At 46.3% G+C, this 19548-nt stretch overlaps 1 protein-coding gene across 2 annotated transcripts; it reads left to right on the top strand.

Annotated features, from left to right (window-relative positions):
• Window positions 1-8722: 8722 nt before the first annotated feature.
• CD27 (CD27 molecule) lies at window positions 8723-19518 on the top strand. Of its 2 annotated transcripts, none has more exons than XM_082420361.1 (6): window positions 8723-15195; window positions 15384-15515; window positions 17965-18117; window positions 18325-18414; window positions 18680-18799; window positions 19022-19518. In XM_082420361.1, the coding sequence occupies exons 1-6, from the start codon at window positions 15060-15062 to the stop codon at window positions 19144-19146; spliced, it is 756 nt and encodes a 251-aa protein (XP_082276487.1). In that variant the 5' UTR covers window positions 8723-15059; the 3' UTR covers window positions 19147-19518. The 2 variants fall into 2 exon arrangements, with proteins under 2 accessions (XP_082276487.1, XP_082276488.1); XM_082420362.1 differs by having other exon boundaries at window positions 15384-15549; window positions 17927-18117.
• The last annotated feature ends 30 nt before the right edge of the window (window positions 19519-19548 follow it).

Genomic DNA, 19548 nt, shown 5'->3' with positions numbered 1-19548 from the left:
AAAATCTATTGGTCGAAATTAAAGGAAAAGAATAAGTAAGAATTTAAAATTTTTGTTATATTCGTAATAGAATAACAAAATTTATAAGTTGAACTTAAAGAGCATAAGGGAAACTAGATTTTGAAATTGGTTACTTTAATAAACTAATTTATTTTTAAATTCCAATAACTATGCATAGACTTTTATTCTGTGCCCTCAAATATCAAAAGACACAAATTTGCAATATCCTGCTTCTTGCAGCTGTACCAGGCCAGCCTATCCCATTCCATTACTGTGAAAATGTGATGGGGTTTCCTCAGCCACAGAAGCCTCCCCATTGCCCATCCTAAAGCTCCCATTGCTAATTTCGAGCTCTAGTAAAGGTGAGATTTGTCCCATATACCTCCTCCTGCTAGATTTCTCCCTTCCATTATGAGCTCTGTACCACTTCAGGAATCCCGAGCTCTCACACTGCCCCAACCCCAAGAAGGAAAAGAGCTTGATAATCAACTCATACTCCAAGGAACATTTACTGGGACCTTCTGCATCAAGCCCTGTGTAGGGTGTGCCCCCATGTTATCACACTGCACAGCTCACATCCACCCTATGAGGTAAGCGTCAGCATCCCATGTTACAGTGGAAACAGACTCACAGCTTGAGCAACTGACCCGCCAGCAAGTGACCAAGCAGAGAGATGGCCTTGGACGTGGTCCAAGCAGCAGATTTACCTTGAATGGTTCTCCACATCTCAGATTTTCACCGTCTGGTTTATCGTTATACTCCCTCCCCAGACTCCTCTGACCCCACCAGCCTCCAAGACCTTGCCTGTCACCCTCAACATTCCTCTATGGGCAAGATGCCCATCAACGGAGGAAGGATTGTGGACTAACTCACACGTAAGGGGGAAGGCTGCCACAGCCCTTGACCTTCAGGAACGCCATCAGAGGCACCCAAGGTCAGGGGAAGCAGCTGTGAGAGATGGGGAGGCCCCTGCCACCAAACCACTCTCTTCCCCTCCCAGTAGAGGGAGACATTAGAAGAAAAGGAAGTGTGGGGAAGATGAGTCAGATAAGTTTCCCTTTGCGTCACAGAATCAAATTCTCCATCTGTGACTTCAGATAAGTCACAGGTAACCCCAAGCAATGGCCCACAGGATGTAACAGTAACACACCTACTCCCCAAAGCATCACGTTCCAACTCTGTGGGGAAAACAGTTGCCTCCTTCGAAAGTCAAATTGTTACACGAACAATGAACAATTCGAAATGAAACTAAGAAAACAATTCCATTTACAATAGTATCAAAAAGAATAAAATACTTAGGGATAAATTTAATGAAGAAAGTTCAAGACTTGTACACTGAAAACTACAAAACAATGATGAAAGACATCAAGGAAGATCTAAATAAATGGAAAAATAACCTATGTTCTTAGAGATTGGAGGACTTCGTTTTTGGGGGGGGTTGTTTGTTTGTTTGTTTTTGCCACACCACACGGCGTGCGGGATCTTAGTTCTCCGACCAGGGATAGAACCTGTACCCCCTGCAGTGGAAGTGCGGAGTCTTAACCACTGGACCACCAAGGAGTCCCAGGACTTCGTACTTCTAAGATGACAATACTCCCCAAATTCACCTACAAATCCAATGCAACCCCTGTCATTCTAACTGCCTTGTTTTGCAGAAATAGATGAACTAATCCTAAAATTCATATGGAAATGAAAGAGATACAGAATAACCAAAGTTATCCTGAAAAAGAAGAACAAAGTTGGAGGATTCACATTTCCCAATTTCAAAACTTACTACAAAGCTTCAGTAATCAAAACAGTGTGGTACTGGCATAAAGACAGGCATACAGATCAATGGAATAAACTCAAGAGTCCAGAAATCAGCCCATACATCTATGGCCAGTTGATTTTGACAAGGGTGCCAAGACCACTCAATGTGAAAAGAATAGTCTTTTTAATAACTGGTGCTGGGACAATGCATATCCACAGGCAAAAGAATGAAGTTGAACCCTTACCTCAAATCATATACAAAAATTAACTCAAAATAGATCAAAGAAATAAAACTATAAAACTGTTAGAAACAGGTGTAAACCTGTGTGACCTTGGATTAGGCAATGATTTCTTAAATATGACACCAAAATCACAAGCAACAAAAGAAAAAATAGATAAACTGGACTTTATCAAAATTAAACATGTTAGAGTATCAAAGGACACTACCAAGAAAGCGAAAAACAACCCATAGGATGGAGAAAATATTTGCAAGTCACGTATTTGATGAGTCTAGTATCCAGAATATATAAAGAACTCTTATAACTCAACAAAAAAGACAAATAATCCAATTTAAACATGGGCAAAGGGTTTGAATAGACATTTCTCAAAGAAGATATACAAATGTCCAATAAGCACATGAAAAGAGGCTCAGCATCGTTAGTCTTAGGGAAATGCGAATCGAAACCACAGTGAGGTACTACTTCATACCAACTAGGGCGGCTATAATTCTTTTAATGGAAATTGACATGTGTGGGTAAACAAGTAGAGAAACTACATGTACCACTGGTGGGAATGTCAAATGGTTCAGTTACTGTGGAAAAGTTTGTCAGTTCCTTAAGAAGCTAAACACAGAATTAACATATGACCCAGCCACTCCAATCATAGGAATATGAGAATTCAAAACATATGTTCAAGCAAAACTTGTACGTGAATGTTGATAGCAGCATCCTTCATAACAGCCAAAAAGTGGAAACCACCCAAACGTTCATCAACTGATAAATGGATAAACAAAACGTGGGATATCCATACAATGGAATATTATTCAGCCATAAAAGAGAATGAAGTAGCTGAATCATGCCACAACATGGATAAACCTTGAAGATATTATGCTAAAGTGAAAGAAGCCAGACAGATGACCATGTATGACTCCATTTATATGAAATGTTGAGAATAGGCAAATCCATAGAGATCAAAAATAGATTAATAGGGACTTCCCTGGTGGTGCAGTGGTAAAGAATCCACCTGCCAATGAAGGGGACACGGGCTCAAGCCCTGGTCCGGGAAGATCCCACATGCTGTGGAGCAACTAAGCCCGTGAGCCACAACTACTGAAGCCCGCATGCCTAGAGCCCGTGCTCTGCAACAAGAGAAGCCACCACAATGAGAAGCCCGCACACCGCAAGGAAGAGTAACCCCCGCTCGCCACAACTAGAGAAAGCCCGTGCACAGCAACGAAGACCCAATGCAGCCAAATAAATAATAAAATAAATATATTTTAAAAATAGATTAATGATTGCCTGGAGATGGGGGAGGGGGAAAGTGGGACTGACTGCTAGTGGGTCTGAGGTTTCTTTGAGGGGAGATGGGAATGTTCTGGAATTAGATAGTGGGGTTATTTGCACGACATTGGGAAAAATCCTAAAATCCACTGAATTGTACATTATAAAATGGTTAAAATGTTGAATTTTATCTCAATTTTAAAAGAGTCAACATGCACCAAGTTGCCCTTCAGTCTGGGCCAGAAGAAAGTGTAGTCTTAGGAAGGTGTCTAGTGCTGAAGCAGAAGGGTCTGGGGGTTCCCTGAGTCCCACTGGCATCTTGCAAATGAGGTAAGGGATATCACCTGCGCGCAGATATGAAGTCTCTGGAGGTTTGTAGGGGGGGACAGGAGTGATCTCGCCCGCCACAAGGAGGCTTGTCTCAGCCCCTAGAGCGATGGCAAACATCCAAAGGGATCCATGGAACTGGCAGAGGCCCTGCAGTTTGGGTCCCAAAACAGAGGATTTCTGTAGGCAAGAGCCGAGAGTGGACTTGAGGACACTGGCGGTGACCCAGGGAGAAAAGACATCAGTCACAAAGAGGAAATACAAACGGCCAATGATCATGGAAAGATGCTGGGGCTCGCTGGTAATCAGAAGGATGTACACTGAACAACAGTGAGACGGCATTTTCCCCCAAGTCGATTGTCTAAAATGGTTTGCTAATATGAAAGGCTGGCAGGATGTGAGCAGACGTGCTCTCGTCTCATGGCTGTTGGGTGTGTGAATTGGTAGAATCACTTTGGAGGGCAACTCGCCAGTACCTATTAAAGTGAAAAATGTGCATACCCTATGACTCAGCGATTCCAGTGCCCAGAATTTATTCTAAAGAGACATTCTCACAAGCACAGAGAAGTAGCAGATGCTATGCAACAATATTTGTAATAGTGAAATGTTGGGAAAAAAGCTAAATATTCATAAACAGGAGAATGGCTAAAAAGCCTACATACATCCATTCTCTATCAAAATTAGTAGTTCTACATGTATAACATGAAATGATCTCCGAGACATACTACTGGATTTAAAAAGCAAATTTTAGAAGGATGTGTACTATGTATCATTTATGAAAAAACAAAGCACAACCCAAAACGCAAGTGTGCTGGGCCCTTGGAGAATTCTGCCTGGCAGGCTGGGGTACCAGGCCAATTAACAATCCTTTCTTTATCTGGAAAAAGATGGACTTTTAAAAGCAACACAGGAAGAACATGGAACTGCCAGGCTTGGGCTGTTTCATTTCCAAGAGATCATTTTTAGCGAGTACAGAGAACCAATGCATGACTCATTCCATAGGCTTTCTTTCTGGCTCTGTGTTAGGAGAATTACTGCAGGCTTGTATAGTATTTCCTTTAGAGAACAGAGGTACCTTCCCATTCCCAAATAAGAAAGAGAAAGTGAAAATTAGGTGGCCTTGCCAACAGCCATCTTAGGTATAAAAGGCGGGGGTAAGCTCCTCACCAGGGAGAAGTAGAATATTTAGAGATAATATTATTTTTACTTATTTACAACATAAAATATCTTTTTGGCTCTCACTCAAACATTAATATATGACAAAATCTTATACAATGTAACAACATTTAGTAATAATATATTTAGTAAGAACACTGTGATTTAATGTGTTTCATTATTTTTTAAAAATCTTTCTCCAATACTTTATATATAGTGACTAGGAGCTCTGGGTCTAAGTTCAAATATTTGGTTTTAATGCCTGACCTGGATGAAAAAAAGGTGTTCTAGGTCAGACTGTTACAGGTGCATTTTCTGATTTCACATTGCAAGTCCAGGTCAAGGGCATGTCCCTTCAAAGTGGTTTTGCAGTTGATTCTATCAGGTGTTTTATTTGTATATGTGTATGAATATATAAATATATTTATATATTTTTTACATTTGTATTGTGAACTATACCAAACATACAAAATAGTAGAGAATGGACTTGAGGACATGGGGAGGGGGAAGGTTAAGCGGGGACGAAGTAAGAGAGTAGCACTGACATATACACACTACCAAATGTAAAATAGATGGCTAGTGGGAAGCAGCCGCATAGCACAGGGAGATCAGCTCGGTGCTTTGTGACCACCTAGAGGGGTGGGATAGGGAGGGTGGGAGGGAGACGCAAGAGGGAGGGGATATGGGGATATATGTATACATATAGCTTATTCACTTTGTTATACAGCAGAAACTTACACACCATTGTAAAGCAATTATACTCCAATAAAGATGTTTAAAAAAAAAGAAAAAATAGTATATAGAAATAATAATATGAAAACCGATGCTAAGACCAGTACATCAGCAGAAACTTAGAAGCTTCCTGATCATATCTTTCTTCCACCAGCAGGGGAGGCAGCTCCGGGTTGTGTCTCTCACGCCCTTACTTTCCTTTCTAGTTCTACCCATTGTGTGTATCCCTGAACAACAAAACTGTTTAGTTTTGCCTGGTTTTATACTTCATATATATAGAATCTTACTTATATCCTTTTCTGTGGCTTGCTTCCCTCACTCAATATCACTCAACATTATGGTTTTATTTATTTGTTTACTTTTTTTTTGCAGTGAAATATGCATAACATAAAATTGACCATTTTAACCATTTTTAAGCATACGATTCACTGGCATTAAGGAATACATTCACATTGTTGTACAATATTATGTTTTTAAGATTCATCCATACTATCGTATGTGGCTACACGGAGGTCACTCATTTTCATTCCTCGAAAGTATTCCATTGGGTGAATATTCTGTTAGGGGAATCTACTATCATTTATTATTCAATCTACCATTTATGGACCTATGGGTTCTTTTGTTTCTTTTTCTTTTGTTATCACACATATTAGTGCTTGAACATTCTTGCATGTATCTCCCGGGGCACATGTGCAAGAATCCCTAGTGCATATAATTTCTGGTGGAACTGATGGATTTTACTGGTTTAATTTTCTATAAAGAGAGGCTATGAACATATCAATATTACTTGTATAACTGAATTTCAATTTAGAAAAAGACAAGTAAAGAAAGAAATTTGGATGTTTTCAGAGAGTGAATGGTGAGATGGGAAACAGAAAGGAACAGGAAGAGCGCCTGAGGCGTGTCTGCAGGCTGCGGGTATCGGCAAGCATGAATTCAGTCCAGCAGCGTGTACAGAGCACCAGTACACGCCAGCTCTGTAAGTGCTATGGTCGGCAGTGGGCCGGGGTTCAGGAGACCTGTGTGTTCTCCTGACTTCGCCACAAAGAACAAGTCATCCTGCCTCCTTGGCCTATGGTTCTGACATCTGCAAAATGAGAGGATGGACCCACAGGATCAGAAACCTCCCTTCCAGCTCTGCTAGTTTGGGATCCTAAGCAGATCAGAGCAGTGAGACAGGGGCTCACCACCAGCAGTTCTATCTAGAAGCCAGAAGGAGAGGGCCTGGGGCCCGGATAGGAAAGAACTCTGCTTTCCCAGGATCCAAAAGAGGACTAAACACAAGGATGGGGCCCAGCCCTAGCGAGCCAGTGGAAGCCATGTGGTGGTAAATGGTTAACAGCTGCTCTCTTGATTTGTAGCATTTTCTGACTTACTTGACTGTAAATCCTCCCACCACAGCCAATTTCAGGCTACCAGTGTGTAACGAGCTCAGAAGATTCTTGACAATGTAACAATCAGGCTTTGGCCGGACGGTGCTGGCTGACTCAGCACGCCAATGGGAGATGAACTAGCCATGAGAGGTAAGGGCTCAGATGACACCCCACAGACCAGCGGGGGAAATGAAGGCAAGTGGCTCACAGGACTCACGGTGCTTCAGACTTGGTGCAAGTCTGGGGAAATCACGGTGTTGCCTCCGAGCAGGGAAGATCACTAGGCTGGTGTGTGTACAGTCGTCACTCATCTGGGTGGGCAAGAGGAACCAGGAAATGCCAGGGCGCAGGAGCCCACAGGGCGGGGTAGCGGTCCCACCCCCTTGCAACATCACTTTTCTGCGTAACCAGGGCCCCCTGAGTGTAACTTGTGGAGCAGACATACTGCGCGGCCAGCTTGCCCATCCTAGTGGGTCTTTGTCTCTTTCATGCTCCTTTGGTTCGTTCCCAGATTAATTGGCTGTTCCCTCAACCCCGTGTCTTGGGACTTGCAGCCTCAAACACCAAGAAAGGGAGGGAAGGAATGAACATTTCTTGAGTACGCAAAGGGGGCAAGGCACTTCATTCGTATCGTTACAATTAATTCTCCCAACATGACACAATCCCCAAGCAGATGCAGACTTGATTCAGAGAGGTCCTGGGACTCGCTTGAGATGATTCAGGTAGTAACTGGCAGAGGTGCTTTTGGACCACCAATCTGTGTTATTCTGAAAACCATACTCGCTCCACCTACCCCAGGATCCTCCTGTCTAGGTGGGTATGGGTCCTGGGACCCTCATCTGTCCCCTTGCCCTGATGTCTTTGAGAATTTCCCCTTACTGGTTTTGCCCTTTGGTGGCTTCATAACTCGTAGTCAGAAAACCTCAACAGTCAGCACTCAAACCTTACATGTCAATTTACACAATATCTGAGTCCAGAAATCAGTTTTGTCTTAAACCAAAATTAATTCTTTAAACCATATATCACATACAATCACAAGCCCTAGAGCAGAAAGAGTGCTCAGGGAGGAGAGGGCCACAGAACACCTGTGAAGAGGGGACTTCTGGCTCCGGCAAAAAAAAAAAAAAGCCCTGAAAAGCTACATAACAATCTTTTACACGAAGAGTTAAGCCCTCAACAAAGGAAGGGAAATGCCAGGTGCCAGAGAAGCAGGCAGAAATGGGTGTTGCTGGGGGAGGTGCATGAGCTGCCAAAGAGAGGCTCTGGTCCCCTGGGGGCTGAGTCTTTTAACACCCACGTGGGTCCAGAAGAGAAGACCCTGGGCCCCGCCAGACCGGAAGCTGGAAAACATACCTTCCCACATAAAGCTTGACACCTTTAGGGGAACTCTAGAAAAATCCACTCACCAACACGGAGCCTCAGCAAGGAAGCTTGTCTGTTTCCATCTGCCTTTTGGGTGAAGGAAAAATTGTCTTGAAAATGTATAACTATAAGCCTGTGCTCACTCAGATTTAGGGTTCAAATTCATTTTGTTTTATTTATTTATTTATTTTATTTTTGGCTGCGTTGGGTCTTCGTTGCTGCGCATGAGCTTTCTCTAGTTGTGGCGAGCGGGGTCTACTCTTTGTTGAGGTGCGCGGGCTTCTCATTGCGGTGGCTTCTCTTGTTGCGGAGCACGGGCTCTAGGCATGCGGGCTCAGTAGTTGTGGCTCGTGGGCCCTAGAGTGCAGGTGCAGTAGTTGTGGCGCACGGGCTTAGTTGCTCCGCGGCATGTGGGATCTTCCTAGACCAGGGCTCGAACCCGTGTCCCCTGCATTGGCAGGCAGATTCTTAACCACTGCACCACCAGGGAAGCCCTCGAATTTATATTATCCACATGGTTGGAAACCTCCTCTGCCTCCAAGAAAATAACATAGAAATTAGTTTCAGGCCAGTAATATCTCTTGAGTGTCTGGTAAAATCAACCGCAAAACCACTTTGAAGGAACATGCCCTTGACCTGGGTCCCCGAGTATTCCAACAGAAAAAGCCTTGATGGACTCAAGATTCAAGATCAGAAAACTCACCTGAAACAGTCTGACCTAGAGCCCCTTTTCATCCAGGTCAGGCATTAAAACCAAATATTTGAACTTAGACCCCGAGCTCCTAGTCACTATATGTAAAGTATTGTAGCGAGATTTTTAAAAAATAATGAAACACATTAAATCACATTGCTCTTACTAAATATATTATTACTAAATATTGTTATATTGTATAAGATTTTGTTATATATTAATATTTCAGTGAGAACAAAAAGATCTTTTGCTGTAAATCAGTAAAAATATTATCTTTAAATATTGTTTTCTCCAACTTTATCTCATCCTTTTTATATTTTTATATGTGACTATGTAATTTTATCTTATCCTATTTAATGTCTATACTAATATAAAATTTATATTTGAGTATTATTATATTATATTTATATTTTATACTAATATATATTTGTATATTATATTATATTTGAGTATTATATATTATTATATATCTTTGAGTATATAATCTATGACATTTATTTATTTATTTATTTATTTATTTTCGCTGTGACGCGTGGCTTGTAGGATCTTATTTCCCCTACCAGGGATTGAACTCAGGCCCTCAGCAGTGAGAGCACAGAGTCCTAACCACTGGACCACCAGGGAAGTCCCTATAATTTATATTTAAATATTGCATATATTTGAGGATACATGCTCAAAATCATTTTATTGATGAAATACAAAATCAAAAAAGTTTGGAGACCATGAATTAGAAATATACTTCTCTTTTTAAGCACATATGGAACATTTACAGTCACATACTAGGCCACATAGCAAATCTCAAACAAATGCCAGAGGATCTATATGTTCTCATTTTCTGTAGCTGCCATAACAGATTACCACAAACTTAGTAGTTGAAAAGAACCCAAATTTACTATCAGAGTTCCATAGGTCAGAAGCCCAAAATGGCTCTCACTGGGCTAAAATCAAAGTGTCGGCAGGCTGTGTTTCTTTCTTCCTGGAGGCTCCAGGGGAGAATCAGTTTCCTTGCTCTTTCTAGTTTCTAGAGGTGTCCATGACTCATAGCCCTCTTCTTCCATCTTCAAGGTCAGTAGCATCAGGCTGAATCCTCCTCACGCTGACACCTCTCTGGTTCTCTCTCCTTCTCTCTTTTACTTGCTATTACATTGGGTCCACCTAGCTAATGCAGGATAACCTTCCCAACTCCAGGTCAGCTGATCAGCAACCTTGATCCTGTCTGCAGCTTGAATTCCCCATTGCCATGTAACAAAATATATTCAGTTCCAGAGTTAGAGACATCACTGCGGGACCAGCATTCTGCCTACCATATTACACGTATAGATGTCATTCTCTGACCACGTTAAAATAAAATTTAAGTTAATATAAAAGAGAACATTTTAAACCTTAAATCTAGACATTTTAAAATATACTTATAAATAATACATAGGTCAAAAATAAATAATAATGGGGAAAAATAAATCGACAATAATAAAAACACAATGTAGCAAAACTTATGAGACATAGCTAAAGCCATTCTTAGAGGGAAGTTTATAGCCTTAAATGTATATACTAGAAAAGAAGAAAATTTTAAATTAATGAACCAAGCATTCAATTCAAGAAATTAGAAAAAAGAAAGGCAGAATAAACCCAAGGAAAGTAAAAGGAAGGAATAAAAGTTAGACCAGAGTGTAAAATGAAACAAAGCAAAAAAAAAAAAAAAATAGGGAAACAATGAAATCAAAAGGTGGTTCTTTGAAGGAATAAATAAATTAGACTTATTTCTGGCAAAGTGTATCAAGAAAAAATGAGAAATTATAAACAAATATTGGGAGAGAAAATAACTACAGATCTAGTGGTGATTTTAAACATTTATGGCCATAAATCTAAAACAGATTAAATAAACAATCTCCCAGAAAAATATAGCCTACCAAAACTGACCCCAGAAGAAACTGAAAATCTGAATTAAATCAGTAGTGAAAAACCTACGCTCAGAATACACACACACACACACACACACAATTCTACCAAGCCTTCAAGGGACAGATCACCCCTATTTTATATAATCTGTATTTAAGAAAAGAAAAACTACCACTGATCAAAAGAGGAGAAGTGGTCAAAGGAAGAATAGGGTGGTGTCTGGAAACCCAAACCAAAGGAAGAAACAATTCTCAGGTAGGTGGGAGCTCAGAGCCCACATACCTCAGCTAAACTCTGCTTCCTGGCTGAAACACCCGCCAACCCTCCCATCCCTGCACCCTGACTCTCCCCTTCATGGTGCGGCAATAATGGCCATTGCTAAGAACTTCACATGTGTCTTAGACATTATCTGATCAACGCCTGCCTCTCACTGTTGTGTCAGCCCCACAAGGGCAGAAACCAGCTGTTTATTTTTTTTCATCATTGTGTCCCATTACTTAGACGGTACCTGACACAGAATGGACATGCAACAAATCCCTGTCAAATGGATGAGGAGTGGAATTTACAAGGTCAGTGTGGCCTTGGGCCCTCCAAAACTTCGATTTTATAATTGTGGATAGAACTGCCAGGGAACAAAGCTGAGGCTGGACCATCTAATATGCCAGGAGATGTCTCCTTACATGCTAGGAGACACTAGGAGCTGGGATTGAAATACTGAAAAGTGGTCAGAGGTTGGAAGAACTGCCCAGAGTTGGTCAGTCCCCCGTGTCACCCAGACTGAGGAGTCCCAGGGGTGCAAACTACAGAACTGGGATGCGAGCACCCAGACCCTTAAGCAGCCCACCCCACTGTCCCGCCTAGTTGGTCTCTCAAAGCCTTGCTGGGAAGGAGTATCTAAAGTGTTGGGGGCCTGGGGGCGTCGGGAGAAGAAGGAATGGAGTGGAAGACAAAGAAGACTAGAAAAACTAAGGGTTTGGTTGATAAGGCTGGGGAATATGATTTCTGATGTCTATGTAATAGAACAGAACTTCCTTCTAAGGGAGAGTTTAGTTCCGCTGAGGACTTGATTACAGATTTATAAAGGGCCAAGACTGATATGGGGATTAGGGACGGAAGAGAGTGGAGGGATGTTGCCTGACAGGTTTCTGAAAGGCAGTCTGTGGCAAAAGGAGGAGAGAGGACAGCCAGGATGCTCGGTGCCCCTACTGCTTCGTGGGAAGGACCATTAAGAACCAGAATATCCAAAATGCAATTTAACTTGTATCCTTATGAGATCTAAAGCTTCAGCAAAATTCTGCCACACCTAACAGATTTCTGCTTATAGTTGGTTCAGAGGAAAATTCAGGAAAGCCCTGTGTCCCCAATCTGGGGCCTGTGGTGGGGCAGAGGTACGGGAATACCCAGGAGCAGAGAGGCAGGCACAAAGCTTCAGCTGAAAGAGGAAGCAGAAGCAGAGGTGACCATCACACCGGACCCACTGGAATCCATGCAAGTCCACAGCACTGCCTCTTCCCACTCTGCCCGGGACCTGCCCTGACCAGAAGACGCGGGGTGTCTTGTCTAGGGATAAGGAGTAAGGGGACCCCAGCTGACATCCAGGCTGCCTCCCCTGCTCCAGATTACCTTCTCAAAACTAATGAAAGTTGTCAGAGGTGAAGGGCTTCTGCGGCCTGTCTCCGTAGATGCAAGAAAGGGAGGGAGCTGCTGGGAAGAGACCATGTATCTCGGCCCAGCCGGGAGTGGGGAGAAGCTGAACCCCAAAAGAGAAAGAGATGGTGGAGGACTTGGTGGGGAGAGAGGTCAGCAGGCTGCACCTGCAGGGTCTGTAGAGAAGAGAAAAGGCTGTCCAGTCCAGGGGGCCAGCCCAGAACAGGCCAAGGCCCACCGGAAGTTGGTGCAAAAAGCACAGAAGGCAGATGAAGTCATTCCATTCATCCAGAAAAGAGACAGGGCCAGAAAACTGGCTTTCCTCCTCCTGGCCAGCAGTACTCCAGGAGAGCCAGGCAGACCCTGCTCCTACCCTCCCCCCAGCCGCCCAGAGAAGTGATGAGTAGAGGAGGGAATGGGCCTTGGCCCAGAGAACGGAGACCCCCGAGGGGGAGCCCAGGGTCTAGTGGAGGCTGCTAGTTCCCAGCATCCTCAGTTCCCCCTTTTGGCAAGTTTCTCCCTAAAGGTCCCCAACACCTTGTCATTCTTCCAGGGTCTCCTCCATCCCCACACGTCTCTCCATGCCCGCCTTGAAGTTTAAGACTAACAGTGGAGCTTCCCTGGTGGCGCAGTGGTTGAGAATCCGCCTGCCAATGCAGGGGACACGGGTTCGAGCCCTGGTCTGGGAAGATCCCACATGCCACAGAGCAACTAGGCCCGTGAGCCACAACTACTGAGCCTGTGCGTCTGGAGCCTGTGCTCCGCAACAAGAGAGGCCGCGATAGTGAGAGGCCCGCACACCGCGATGAAGAGTGGCCCCCGCTCGCCGCAACTAGAGAAAGCCCTCGCACAGAAACGAAGACCCAACACAGCCAAAAATAAATAAATAAATAAATAAAAATTAAAATGGAGATTTCTTTAAAAAAAAAAAAAAAAAGACTAACAGTGAAGGGAATTCCCTGGCGGTCCAGTGGTTAGGACTCTGAGCTCTAACTGCCGAGGGCCTGGGTTCAATCTCTCATGGGGGAACTAAGATCCCACAAGCCGTGTGGCTGAAAAAAAAGACTGACAGTGAAGATATAGACCATAATCTGGGAATGCGTGCAGGACTGTTCATGACAGCAAAATCCTCAGGTCCCAAGGGTAACGCTCTCTGAGGAGGGAATTCAGGCACCCGGCCAGATATAGTCAAAAGGATGGTTTTGCACAAGTAACTCTTCAAATCACACCCCTGCGTGGCTTCCCACTTGAGAGGACCGTCCTGAAGAGTAGAGGAGGTCGGGGAAAGACAGGAGGATGGAAAAAATGAAGAGAAAGGAAACCGAAGAATGAGACAGAGAACAGATCTAACAGAGGAGCCCCAGGGGTGTGAGATTTTATGAGCACTGTGGAAACAACGGCAAAGCCCCTGAATGAAAAAATGGCCTGGAGAAAGAAGCCAGTCTTTGGGGAAAGAGGAGGGGTTGGGGGGGGGGTGGGCTGTATGACCCATGTGTTCCTGGGACTCAAAGAGGGGAAAGTCCAGCTATTTCCAATATCCCCAAATCAGTCTTCCCAGGAGAACCACAGAAATAGGGAGACAATGACCGATAGGATCAACATTTAATCCCAAGTGCCCACGGCTGGGAGAGCAGACGCCCAGGCGCTCCAGGACCAGCGGCGAACACAGCCAGAGGTGGGAAGGGGAGGATAAAGACGATAGGAGGGTGAGGGGGGCCAGCTGGGAATGGGTGGCACCCGTGCCACAGGCTGGCAGGACGGTTAAATGATCATGTGTGAGCTCCTAGCACACAGCCTGACAGAGAAGAGGCACAGGTTTAAGTCCCTTGTTTGCAACTCTGAACAATCAATCCCACAGCAAACTCTTTTGGCCATGAAACCAGACGTCAGTTGATGTGAGGCTGGCTAGACTTGTTATCCATCCCCACTGAAAGAGTCAACGGTCTTGCTGCAGAAATGCTGTGCTTGGTGGTGAGCGCTCCTCCAGCCCCGTGAGGGTGTCGTGTGGTGCTGGTTTCTTCCCCAAATCTGAAAAATTCCGAACGTGTCCGATCCCCAAGAGTTTCAGATAAGAGTGCGCGGACCCGTACTCAGTTCTGGTTTCCCTGCCTTCCCTAAACTGCTGATCTTTGTGTAAGAAGCGGTGTGGGAAGAGGCGTGGGGACCCGCAGCTGTGAACAGGGGGGCAACGTGGGCATCTTTGTGTGCAGGTGCTTGAATAGGAGCGTGCGTGTCCACACACATCCAACGTTTTATAAAAGCGGCGGACAGAGTTCAATTCTTCACGAGTGGAAGAGAGACAGAGGTCATGGAGAGGCTGGCGTGTTGGGGGCGTCTCTGAAGAGAGCAGGTCTTCTGACAGAGTTTGCCCTTTAATGCTTTCCCAGCACCCAGTACCCAGCGCATGGGAAAGGGGGAGGGGTGGCGGTAGCTGCCTGAGCGAGAAACAGCTACAGTAGAACTTCAACTGCATCAAAGGCCAGCCTGTCACCCAGCTCGGGGACAACACTGAGAAAACAGGCCCAGGAGGTGCAAAGAAGAGGCGCCAGCGCCTGGCTGGGGAGGTGCCAGCTCCCCCAAGGCCTGAAGCCGGCAGCCAGGGCAGGAAGAGCTCCCCGGGCAGTAGCCATGGCCCGGCCACCTCCCTGCTGGCTGTGGGTTCTGGGGACCCTGGCAGGGCTCTCAGTGACCCCAGCCTCCAAGAGCTGTCCGGAAAAGCATTACCTGGCTCAAGGAGAACGGTGCTGCCAGATGTGTGAGCCAGGTAAGAGGAAGCCTTGCCAGGGTCTAGCTGAGTATGGAGAGAGAGGACCAGGCTTGGGGTGGAGGGACGCAGAGAGGGAGTCTGAGCTCAAGCAAGGAGCAGAATCCTGCAGAGGCCAAGAGGCAGCACCTTGAAGAGGGTGAGGGAGCCGCCTTCCCTGGGCCTTGACCCTGGACCTCTGCTCACAGGAACGTTCCTGGTGAAAGAGTGTGACCAGCATGAAAAGGCTACTCAGTGTGATCCGTGTACACCGGGGGTCTCCTTCTCGCCAGACCACCACACCCGGCCCCACTGTGAGAGCTGCCGGCACTGTACCTCTGGTGAGATGGGCAAGCATTTGGGGGAGCAGAGTGGGTACGGAGAAGCAAAGAGAGGGGGAGTAGGAGCTTCAGTTGCTTCAAGGCTACAGCAAGTGGAGCCCGTGGTGGGAAACGGGGCACCCTGGGCGGTGTGTGTTGATGTGGTAGGGAGAGCTGTGATGGAGTGATTCAGGGAAGGGGCAAGCAGAATTTGAGGGTCTGCTGAGAAGGGGTCTATGGCTAGGATCAAGACAATACAAAGTAGGAAGTTGCTGTAGGACCCGAGATCTTAGACGAGCCTCCTCCCCACTGATGAACGGGCCGTATTCTCAGAGTGCACATTTGTCTGGAACTTGGAAAACATCTTTCTAAGGACATAGCAATACCAGTCAGTGGATAACAACCTTTTTTTGTCCAAAAGCCAATTCAGGAAAATGAATGTGTATGTGGCTTGTGTCTTTATGTATTTTGTAATTTCACCTTTTTTAAAATTAAGAAATGAAATAGCAGCAGCTGTGTTATGAATACTTTCATCATTTCTCCATTTTAGCTACAATTTTAGAAACTATGTATGTACCAGTGTACATACATCAGCAGATCTAAAGTGGCCCCTTTGAACAAATATTCTCCAGCAGGACACTTTGGAGGACTATTTAGCTGAACCACATTACTCGCCTGTAAATGCATTGGTCTGACTAGGCCTTTTAATACTGTATTCTTGAAAATAAATACAAGGGTTTGCTGCTGCAAATCAGTCAAACGGCAACATATGAAATACACGAGAGGTGTTCCTCAGTCTACTTAACTTACAGATATGATTGTTCACGGATGCTTCTCTCTTCTTGGCAACAACCTGGGCAAAATTGGTATTTTTTTTAGTCAAAGCCTCCCCAACTCACTCTGCAGGTCCCAGTGGAAGGCCTTTTCCCAATACTGAGCCAGTCCGAGCTCCCTCCACTCTGCTCCAGACCAGCCCAACCCACGATCCTCCACTGTGAGATTCAGCCCACAGATCCCTGAAGCACTCAGGCAGGGCACTGGAAAGAGGCTGAATGGGTTTGGTCCTCTTGGACCTCAGTATTCCCATCTGTAAGACGGACAAGTGCCTGAAATCAGCATGGAATTCTGTGCACAGGTTATACATGGTGAAGAGAACTCCCAGGTTTCCGGAGACTCCATTGAAAACAATGGCACTTCACTCATTTTTTAACCAATCCCAGCCCCTTCTTTAACCCTTCCCATCCCTTTGGGTAGATACCCTCCCTGATCTTCTTCACCTTTCCTACCTATTCCCGTCTCCACCACCACCGTTCCCTCCTCCATCACTGCTCTTCCTGTGCAGATCCTTGTCCAGACTGGCTCACAATTCCTGGTGAGCCACAAGGAAACCAAGTTCTAGTAGCAACCATGAGTCAGAATTCAGAAAGGAGATGCCACAGGGGCATAAAGATGAGAAGGAATTTACACCCTTTCCTGACAAAAGGCGCACGCTAAAGAAACTGGGAGGGTTGGTATCCTCAGACGTCCCTTTCTGCACCCCTCTCCCACCTGTCAGGGCTCCTCTCCCTGGGTTCTCATGAGTGCACCCTGCCCCACCAGGCTCCCGCTCAGGCCTGGCCCACATCCGGGTGCCATCACCTTCCCCAGATTCACACTTCTCTTCTCACCCCCAAACACCCGTGAGCCCAACCCATGCAGCGCCCTTCCTACCTACCTCCCCCAGTATCACCAATTGGCAGCCACGCAGCACCTGCCCTCTACCCTTGAATACAATTTATATTTTAGAGGCAAAGGATGTCAGTAAAGTTAAAAACCTATTGGGGACCACAGCAGCACCATGTCCAATTGCTAAAAACTGGAAACTACCCAAATGCACACCAACAGTAGAACGGATGAATAAATGGTGGTGTATTCACACAGGGGAACACTAGATGGCAGTGAGAACGAACGATTTGCAATCACACTCAACACTACGCATTAATCTCGCAAAGAGCTGAGTAAAAGCAGCCAGGCACAAATGAGCACACGCGCATGATTCACGCATATAGCTCAAAAACTGGCAAAAGCAACTTGTGGTGTTAGGAAGTCAGTAGCTATTCTCGGTGGGGAGGGTGTTAGTGACTAGAAAGGAACACGACTGGTCATCTTGTTTCTTAATCTGGTGCTGGTTACACCTGTGAGTCCAACTTGTCCCAGTTCTCAAGCTTCACACTTGTGACATGTATACCTCTCTATAAGTAGACTTCAATAAGAAGTTCTAAAAGCATCAGTCAGTGAGAGGAAAAATCATGTAAGCTGTTTCTACTTCTGAACCGTGAATTTTCTAAAAGGTCTGAGTTTTTCATTGAATAACAATAACACAAATGGCAAAGGCACTGGGTGACAGTGGGGGAGGGGCAGGCCGGTGGGGGGGGGGAAGGGGATTAAGCCAGTGGACCCTGTGTGTTCCCTCCCTCTCCTCTGTCACCAGGTCTTCTCATTCGAAACTGCTCCCTCACCGCCAACTCGGAGTGTGCCTGCCCCGAGGGCTGGCAGTGCAGGGACAAGGAGTGTACAGAGTGTGTTGGTCCAGCCCAGGCCCCAGACCCACACCCACAACCCTCCCACTCACCTTATGCTGAAGGTAAGTTCTAGGCAACTCTTCGTCTGGTCATTGGGGGTAAGGGTCACACCCCAACCAGCACCCCCTCTCCCATGCCCAGTCCCACAAATGTTGCCTCGCCCGCCTGTCTCGGCCTTCGCGTCTCCCCCAGGCCCGCTTAGGCCCTCAGCCTAGCCTTGTGCCCTCTGGGGCCCCCTGCGGCTGCCCATCTTGTCTCTGTTTTTCCAGAGATACCAGAGGCCAGGACAGGCCAGCATATTCGGACTCTGGCTGATTCCAGATGGCTGCCTGCCCCAACTCTCTCTACCCACTGGCCACGTGAGTTTTCTCCCCACTCCCCACCCCGAGAGAGAGAATGCACACAGGAGGGTCCAGGAGCCAGCCAGAAAGCTCCTAGGAACAGGGGTAAGAAGAGAGAGAAGCAGAGTCCAGGGATTAGGAAAGGACATGGTCCAATGGTGGGGGTAGGGGAGGAAGGTGGGGAAAGGGGAGAGGCAGGGGTGACAGGAGGGCTGGGCTGAGGGGAGTCAAGGGCTAGGCCCTCCCCCAAACCCCCTTGTGACCCCTGCCCATCCCATCACAGCCCAAAGGTCCCTGTGCAGCGCGGATTGCATCCGCATCTTTGTGCTCCTCTCTGGAATGTTTCTTGCTTTCACCATAGTCGGAGCCCTGTTCCTCCATCAACAAAGAAAATATAGATTAAGTAAGAGACGAAATTCAGGTTTCTGCACCCCACCCCACCATCTCGGCTTTGCCTCCCAATCTGGAACCTCACTGAATCTCTCCAGCTCCATCTTTAGCACCCTGTGGCCTCTCTTCCCCTCCTCTAAGCTGGGGCCCTCCTGACAGCCCGCCTTTGCTCACCGCTTCTCCCTTCACCCATCCTCCACCGCCGATCAACGCTCATCTGATTCTCCCTCTGCAGACACGAGAGAAAGTCCAGTGGCGCCTGCAGAGCCTTGTCCTTACAGCTGCCCCAGGGAGGAAGAGGGCAGTGCCATCCCCATTCAGGAGGATTACCGAAAACCAGAGCCCGCTTCCTACCCCTGAGCCAGCGCTCGGCGGAGGGGGGCCGTCACTCCAGTCAAGTCCTAGCCTCCATCTCAACCCACCCGCCATCCAGGGGGATCGAGAGCCGGCACCTCCAATTTCAGCACCACCTTCTCATCGGAACCCTTTCGTGTCTGCCGACTTGGGAAACTGTCCTGTGTGCCTTTTCGAGACTGGCAGTGGCGAGGACCCAGGGGAACGAGGTGGAGGGCGGGAAGCGGGAGCCCGGGTGTGTCAGCTGCACCCCTGTGCTGCTAGAGGGCTAGGGCTCCAGGTGGAAGACATACTTCCGCCTACGGTAGGCCCACGTAGTGTACCGCTGACCTAGAAACTCGGCGAAATAAAGAGACAGACCCCAGCGCCTGCAGCTTTCCAGCTCTGAGATTTCAGTCTCCCCACGCA

The sequence above is a fragment of the Balaenoptera physalus genome, assembly GCF_965194825.1.
Source record: "Balaenoptera physalus genome assembly, chromosome: 13".
NCBI lineage: Eukaryota > Metazoa > Chordata > Mammalia > Artiodactyla > Balaenopteridae > Balaenoptera > Balaenoptera physalus.
This window is presented reverse-complemented; position numbering and strand designations above follow the sequence as displayed.